The 9,413-nt window shown below is 33.4% G+C and overlaps 1 protein-coding gene across 1 annotated transcript; it reads left to right on the forward strand.

The window, feature by feature from the left end:
- Positions 1 to 555: 555 nt before the first annotated feature.
- On the forward strand, positions 556 to 1,528 carry LOC120116613. The gene is made up of 3 exons (XM_039137044.1): positions 556 to 714; positions 808 to 1,134; positions 1,205 to 1,528. The coding sequence occupies exons 1-3, from the start codon at positions 648 to 650 to the stop codon at positions 1,348 to 1,350; spliced, it is 540 nt and encodes a 179-aa protein (XP_038992975.1). The 5' UTR covers positions 556 to 647; the 3' UTR covers positions 1,351 to 1,528.
- Positions 1,529 to 9,413: the final 7,885 nt, after the last annotated feature.

Raw genomic sequence — 9,413 nt, forward strand, 5'->3', positions numbered from 1 at the left:
ACGAGAATTGCCTACCACATGGGAAAATAATCTGCCTTCAACTCTATTCCCGCCCACTGATCACGGCAAGAATTGACTCAGTCCAGCCATCCACCGGATATACTATAGTATTCCCTCTCCGGTTCGTGTCCCATTTTTTTCAAAAATATTTTTAATTACATATTATGCTTTATTTTAGTAAGATATCCAAATAAAATTTAAGAATTAAATCATAATATTGTGAAGAAAAAATAAATTAAAAATATTAATCTCGTAAGAGATTTTATAATATTTAATTTAAATTAATGAATAATTTATTTGTGGAATATAAATCCAAGATTTGTGGACACCTGTAAACAAAAGTATTTTGAGGCACGAGTAGGCACCATCAAAGAAATGAATTCTTCTTGCTTACGACAGAGAAAACATATAAAGCTTAACTGGGTCACCGTAGGGCTCCACATGACCACCATTACTGTCGCTAACATAAAGTAGGGTTCGTGTCAATTTCTAATACGAAAATCATCCGTGTCGTGTTGATTTTTCAAGTCCCCACTGTCAAGCCCAAACCAACTATAAAAACACCCCTTCCTCTTACATCGAACAAGCCACAAAGTTGCTAAAAACACAGCAAAATCTTAGGCTTTTTGTCGGTCCATTACATTCCCATGGCTTCCAAGAGATTAGCTGTCCTTGCTCTTGCATTGTTCGCCTTCAATTTGCAAGCCACCCTTGGTTAATTTTCAAAATCAGTTTTTTGCTCCCTAATTAAGTTAATTTTGTGTTATATTTGATGGGTTATAACTACTTATTTTGTTTTGTTTGTAGGGGAAATAACATGTGAACACCTTGACCAAGACACCTGCGCCTACGCCGTGGCATCCACGGGCAAGCGCTGTGTGCTAGAGAAGCACGTCAAGAGGAGCGGAGAAGAAGAATACACTTGCCGCACGTCTGAAATCGAAGCCGATAAGATCAGGAACTGGATCGAGATCGACCAGTGCGTTAAAGCCTGCGGCATCGACCGGAATTCATTTGGCATATCGTCAGATTCGCTCCTCGAGTCTCGCTTCACGGAAATGCTTTGCTCCCCTCAATGCTACAACAGCTGCCCCAACGTCGTCGACCTTTACTTCAACCTCGCCGCTGGAGAAGGTATGATATTAGTATTAATTGTATCAAACGTCCTTATGACCGGGATTTAAAATGTTTGTCTTCTTGGTAGGTGTTTTTCTTCCGAAACTATGCGAGGCACAACAAGGAAATGTGCGCAGAGGAATGTCAGAGATCCGAAGCTCGGGTTTGGTTGCACCGGGACCCGTTGGCGGTGTGGAGTTCATGGGAGTTGCCCCAGCATTTCCACCGTACTAAAACTATGATTGAACGGACATTTTCACGGAGTTGTAGTAGTATAAATAAATGAAAGTTGCACTAGCTAGGGTGGTTTCGCGAGCCGGGTTCAAGTGCTCGGACCAGCGTCATTTGGTTCGTGCATGCTGTAACCCATGAGCGTGGCGTGTTCAATCCAATAAGATGCTACTTTCTAATATAGATTTGCTTATTGTAATGGGTGTGACAAAAACATAATTATCAAGTTTATAAATATACTTATATTTACGTTATTACTTTCAACTTTCCATTTCTACGAATTATTATCAATACGATGATAATGAAAATATTTTATTACGAGTGAAATAATAAATAAATTTAAGAATCATATTTTCGTTGCCCAATTATCGTGCATAAAAACCCGTTCTTTCATTTAATTCTTATAAATTTAAGGGTAAAGTAAACAAATGGTCCCCGATTATATAATGTTATTTTGTTCAATCCCCTAACTATTAAAAGTTACAAAGTGTCCTCCGACTGTAGGGAGTTGCTTTGTTAAGTCCCTCGACCATTAAAAGTTACAAAAATAGTCACTCGACTATTTATTATGTTTCAAACTCGTCCTTTTTCTGTTAAAAAATTAACGACATTTTGAATTGGACGTTAACCTACTAACTAAAATATGATAAAATTCGATCTCATAATTTCAAACGACTATCATATCTCTGTCAATAAGTTAACGTCCAACTCATACCGCCGTTAATTTTTTACGGAAAAGAACGAGTTTGGAAAATAATGAATAGTCGAGTGACTATTTTTGTAACTTTTAATAGTTAAGGGACTCGACAAAACAATATCCTATAGTCGAGGGACCATTTGTGTATTTTACCCTATATTTAACAAAGCACTGTTATCTCTAAGCAGAAGACAATAGACACATAGGATATGTTATTTTGAAATATCCTTTGTTTCCAACAAGATCACATTATGGTATTAATTGATCATCCTAATAAGCTGTTGGTCGAATTTGGGGTTTAGAATGAAATTGAATTATTTTAGAATTTGGTGTTTAGAATGAAATTGAGATGTTTTGAAATTTTGAACATGAATGTACTATTTGAGAATATTTACTTTAATATACATTTGAGGTTTGTTTAACTGTTTATATCAATTTTGAATAACAATATGCATTGATTAAACATCCCAAATAGCAAAATGGAAAAAAAATCATAACAAAATGTAATATTGTTTCTATTATCATTTGCATCAATTTACATTCAAATGTTACCATATATAATGGTGTATGGTTTAACAACCATACCATATTGACTAAGCCATTATGGATATACAAAAAATGACCATATATCGTGGTATATGGTTTTGGTAACCATACCATATTGACTAAGTCACTATGCCATATACAAAAAATGACACTAAAGATGGCACTTTACATTCATAAACACAAAAAATGACACAAAAGATGATAGGTAACATCTATCAACACAAAAAATGGCAGTTAACATCCATCAACACATATTGAAGCTCTTGTCAACATCCATCAACATTCTTTGGTTTGAAACTAGAAATTGATTCTTGTGAATCCTACATCACTGTATTTTCAGAGGGAGAAGGTGATTGCAACATCCATCTAACATGATATGGAGTTGGTTGTTGTTGAGGTGGTGGGATTTGTCCTCCTGCAGCCCTTTCAATCTTCTTCCTTTGATCAGATGTTGATATAGACTTGGTTGTTGTTAAGGTGGTGGGAAGTGGCACTTGTTGCAGAAGGCCTCCTAAACTGTAAATACCAATATGTGATAGTTGTTAGTTAAAGTAAATAATAGAGATTGTGGAGAATTAAATACTGACTGGTAATTTTGGTACTCTGGCAGCAATGAAAGATGAAGCAGATGAAGATAATGGAAACCCTGGAGGTGGACCAATTGAGGTTGATGGATGTGTTGCTGCTTAAGGAAGTGGTATGTTAAGCCTAGAATTACCTCTGACCTGACCTCTATATGTCCTTATATTGTGGTCTGCTTTACCACATTTCTTGCACTTAATTTCTAGGGTCATTTACCCCATACTAGGACCACTTTGTTGTTCATCAGCAACATTTTTCCTTTGTTTTTAGGCCTACCAGGTGACCTCCTCTAAATTGGAGGAAGTATGGGCTCCATTGATGGGACTGGTTCACACTGTTGACTCCTCGGATAGGGTAGATAAAGTTAGAATACAACTGGATTTGAGTTGACCTATGGTAGCGATTGTTAACATAGTTCTCTGGTCTCTCTTAAATCAATAAAGTCACTGAGACAGTATGTGCACATGGGATCCCTGTTGAGAAACATAAATATCCAACACCATCAAACATCATGTACACAATATGACCCTAACATAAATATCAAATACCATTAAAAGCCAATAAAAAGACATAAATTGTAAGAAACCAACTAAACAACAACTCAATTCTAGATCCATTCCAGTACATCAAGTAAATTCTAACATAACAACTATACATCCAATAAACAAACATAATATCCAATAATATTGAATTCATAACAACTAAATAGAAAATAAATAACAAATAAACAACAACTAAAATAGCAACTAAACATCCAATAAATAGACATAATATCCAATAATATTGAATTCACAACAACCAAATAGCAAATAAATATCAACTAAAATAACAACTAAACATCCAATAAATAGACATAATATACAATAATATTGAATTGAATTCACACCAACTAAATAACAAATAAATAGCAACTAAAATAGCAATTAAACATCCAAAAATAGACATAATATCTAATAATATTGAACTCACAACAACTAAATAACAAATAAACAACAAATAAACAACAACTAAAATAACAAATAAACAACAAATAAACAGCAAGTAATTAAAGTCTAAAAAGCATAAAGTAATAATTGTAAGACCCCATTTCCTACAAGAACAGTCTCTAACTTCTAGATCCACAACATGTTGGTCAGATGGACCAATTGCAACTTCATATCTTAGACCCCCAGCATATGATGGCCAACACCTAATAGCTTTCCCAATTAATGTGTCCACCTTCTTTTGAATTTTAGGACACAGTAAACCAGAAGACTTCTGAATATCTTCTCCATTTTTAGAAATTATATGCATCATCTTCGTATGAATAATCTCCATCATGGTCAAGATGGGCTTGTCCCTTGCCTTCAGAATCATCTTGTAATATAAAAGGGGCAAAAGACATTAGTAAGATCAAAATAACATTGAATTTACAGTAAATAAAATTTGAAATTATATGTACCTTATTGAAACATTCTGAAAAGTTGTTTAGTAAGAGGTCACATTTTGACCTTGTGGAAAAATGAGATTTAGACCACATGGTAGCATCCTTTGACTTTAAATAGTTACAAGCATCCTCTGACATCCCTCTTATTTCTGACATGGCTCTATCAAAATCCCTCACAGTAGTTGCCCTTGCAGCTTTCCACAAAGAATCTTTCAATGCTTTTCCTTTATAGCCCTCCACATTCTTAAAATTTGAGTATAAATGCCTAACACAAGTTCTGTGTTCAGCATTAGGATACAATTCCAGAATTGAGTTAACAAGTCCCTGCCACATTTCAAAACTAGTACAACCAATAAATATCAAGAGCCATAAATAGCAAATAAACAACAAGCACAATCAATAAATAGAAAATAAATGATAAGAGCAACGTAAGGAGGAGTGGCAACAATGGGAATTGGGGACTGGTAGTTTTTTTGGCTAAGAAAGTTAATTCATGAGTGCCATTTGATCTTCATGTTTTAGATTTTTCACGTTATTGTTAGAGGAACATTATTGAGGCACTGATGATGATTTGTATAGAGATATTGTTTGCCTCTACCTGTGAGCCAGATGCTTTGCAGGTTAATCTGATTTTCAATTTTTTCATCATATGAAAATGTATACGACACTGCTTGCATTGCAAGGTGTGGCATATCAACCTCGTTTTCTTTTAGAAATCAATTTCAGCTTAGACTTGTGCAACATATTTTGTTGGAAAAGTGATGTAAACCTTCTTTTTATAGCTGGTTTTGAATACTAAAAAATATGGCTTATTCCTAAAAAAACAAATAAATGATAAACTTTTACCTTTTGTTTATCAGACATAAATGTGACATGATGAGAGTTGACTATGTCCAAGTCTTCTCCCAATAATTACAGGAAGCATTTCCAACTATCACGATTTTCAGATTCCACAGCTATCACTGCTGTGAGATAAATGCAATCATTTGCATCAATTCTCACAGCAGCCAATATGTAAACCTGGTAATAACCCTTCAGAAAACATCCATCAAGAGAAATCAAGGGTCTATAGTGATTCTTAAACCCTAGTTTACAACCCTACAAACACATGTACAACCTAACGAAGAGTCTGTTGTCTAACTTGCATATTGTGGTTGTACAAGGATTTGAGTGTCTCACTTCTCCTAGGTATTCATATATTTTGCTATATTGTTCTGTAAAACAACCTAAGACATTTTCTATAGTCAATTTCCTAGCCCTAGAACATTTTGCTAAACACAAATAAGTTCTATAATCTTCTCTAGTATCTTGCTACAGTGAGACAATTGAATACTTGAGGTAAGTCTTAAATTTTGCAAAAAACGTTTCGGCAATCCACTTGGCAGATATCAACCTTTGGTTTCTTATGCCTCTTTGACAGTTATGTTCATCATTAATTGTCTTAATATGCCATGTGTCATCATTAGGATCCTTAGGGTTCAACTTAGATGCCCATAATACCCAAGAACAACTCTCTTTACTACACACAACCTGCACTCTTCGGTTATCATTCTTCTTAAATGACATGCTAAACCTTTCAACCCTTCCATACTGCCTAATTGCATCTCTTAAGATTTCTTTAGTAGCAAATATAAGGTTTTTATTTAAACTAGGGCATGCCATATCTTTCTCAGTATTAAACTCAAGAAATCTTTATTTTTTTACTATGATTAGTGCTATCATAAGAAAAAGCACTATGCAATGACTCTGCATCATTATCACCATCACAAGAAACACAAACTAGTGCAGTATGATTAGGCATAAATCCTAGGTTCTCTTGTACACTACTAGTCACAAATATTATATCATCTTCTTCAACTGTATCATACACATCATTTTCACTATCCACAAAGTCAGATTCATACCTTTCATGCTCAAATGGCCAATAATTAGAACCTTCAGATTCTGATGTTTCATTGTGAACAGTTTCTGACAAGTAGAAGTACAATGAAAAAAAAACGTAAGTTAAACTAAAAAAGAAAATAAAACAGTATGTATAATAGGACTAAGACACGTAAAAGGAAAAGAAACATAAGTTCAATTCACAATGAGAAGAAAAAAATATGCATAATATTTTATTCATGAAAAGTTCTAACACAATATGGATCACAACTAGGGGTGTGCAACCAAACATAGGAGGAGATCCACCATAACTGAAAGTATTTTCTTGCATAACATTGTGTTTTTTCCATTACTCCTGAGGTGCAAAACTTCTTTTAAGGCGTGTTGAAGTTTTTTTTTTTGAAAAAATATTTTTAACCTGGTACAAATGTTACTTATTCTTCGATAGTTTGAACAAAGAGAATGAATATTAAGCCCTTTTTATGTCTGTTTAGGGTATCAAGTTTTCATGATTCAAACTAGTAAACTCTGATATTATGTGCAGTTATATGATCAATCATCCCAAAAACACAAGCTAGTTAGGTGATCAACTATATTAAGTTCCAACATGATATATTCAGGGGTTTTCACAGTCTAATATAAGCCTTTTTCTCGATAGTAGCACATCTGCATCACGGGATCAAGCAACGCCACAACGTATTTAGCAGACTTCATCGTACCATGAACTTGTCTAGACTAAAATTTATAGTTCAAACCTATACTAGCTTTGTTTGGATTTCTTTTTCGTTTTCTTTTTTGAAGGATGTTCAACAGTTGGGGCTGAAATATACTCTTCGGCGTTGATATCCCGGGTTATATCTGAAAATTCGGACCAGATAATATTTGATATCTGATAATGCACACCCCTAACCACAACTCCCTAAAAGTTCTTACAACCAAACAACAAACATGAAAAAATGTTTCACATTTAAGTTCCAACAACCAATATTTAAATAGCATCCATGTTTACAATATTTTATTCAAACTCAATACCTAATACACATGCAACACAATCTGAAAAAACAATAAGAAATTAGAACTCAATATCCAATACCATCAAACGTCATTTACACATGCATACCCCACCTATAAATCCAAAATCATAAATGCCTAACACATGAACTTAAACCTATAAATTTTCAGAATAGTAACAATCAATTTTCACATGAACTTGGCATCATTTACACATGCATACCCCACCATCATGCAAGAAATGATATCAAGGCATTTCAAGCTTTCAACTTAATCTATTCCCATGACTATTCCCCACCTTTAAAATTCTTTAATCATGAAGTTTTCACTGGAGTTAATTCAAGTAAATCTATTAAAAAAATTGTACCATATTTGTCACCCTGCAAAGATTAATAGATTTCAACCAGTTATCTCATAAATTGCCATATCAAATATTATATCATAATTGCTTACCAAACATTATTATTGATAATTTTATGTTTTAGTTAAGGAGCTCCTGCATGCTTTTATTGATTAGAAAAGAATGAGTCCACTCAGTCCTCCACTAGAGTGGAATTGAAGATTCTTTCGTACAAACAAAATATATTATATATGTCAGTCCTGTACTGATTATGTGACTCCAAAGCCAGAATGAAGAAGCTACAACAAATGAAATTAAATATCACACCTGGATTGGTGTCCGACCGGTTTAAATAAGACCTAGTTCTTCTTATATTTCCTTGGCGCACCATGAATCCTTATTAGTAAAGGCTAAAGCATTTGCTGTGGGATGAAAACATTTTTTTAAACATGAAAAAGGGTCATAATATTATTTTATTTTTCACGCAGGGCCTCTCCTTTTGGATTTTAGCATGATGGTGGTCTCGACTGAGGGGGGCCAACGTGTCTCTTAAAGCAAAGAAGAGTTGAGATCAGAACACAACCCACAATTGACAAATTTGACCAAACTTTGGGCATGAGAACTTTAGTGGAAATCCTCTATACAAATTCTTATAAAAATAAATTTATTTTTTAACTATTACACATGCATATCCCACCATTCAATCAAAAAAAATAAAAAAATTCACCAAATACAACTCAATCAAAACATCAGAAATATTTTCACTAAAAAATTTCATGTTAACCAAGATTTAAACTTAAATCTATAAATTTTCAAAATAAAAAAATATTATACGACATTTGTAATCTAAACAACAAAGAAACTTTGAAATACATCAAAAAGAAAAACTTACCATTCACCATAGTTGAACAAGCCTTCGATCGACTCCTTTTCTCCCTCATTTTTAATCCACCAACAATCAATACTCTTAAAAATAATCCTAAATGTAAAAACCCAAAATAAACCTAATCCGCATTTTTTGGAATTTTTTTTCATTGACTTATCGTTGATTTGAGTTTAAAACCCATTTATCTTTTCCCAAATGTTATACAATGTCGTTTCAGTAACATTCTTTTAATTTGTTTGAGTAAACTACACATATCATCACTCAACTTTCTTATCTCTCCTATTTTATTCACTCAAGTTTTAAAAGTTGGGGACCTAAATTCAAGTATCTGAAAAGTTCAGTGACCATTTATATAATTTACCCTAATTTTCATGGCTGCAAATGGTATCTAACTGCCACGTCATCTTCTTCTAACGACAGTTTAACGGTAGGACCATATTGTAAAAGGATTAAATGTTAGAGACTGTATTGCAAGTTTTAAAAGTTGGGGGACCTAAATGCAAGCTTCAGAAATGTTCAGTGACCATTATTATACTTTACCCAAAAAATTATGATATTCATTGGAGAGAGTTGATCAAAATAAAAATAAAAAATATAGAAGGGTGAATAATAAAATAAATATTGGTTAATTAAAAAAGAATGAGAAATAATATCTTCCAAGTCATTCATCGATAACTTATAGTAAGCGTAAAGGAAA

Source organism: Hibiscus syriacus, unplaced genomic scaffold (genome assembly GCF_006381635.1).
Source record: "Hibiscus syriacus cultivar Baekdansim isolate YM2019G1 unplaced genomic scaffold, ASM638163v2 tig00000916_pilon, whole genome shotgun sequence".
In the NCBI taxonomy this organism is placed as follows: Eukaryota; Viridiplantae; Streptophyta; class Magnoliopsida; order Malvales; family Malvaceae; genus Hibiscus; species Hibiscus syriacus.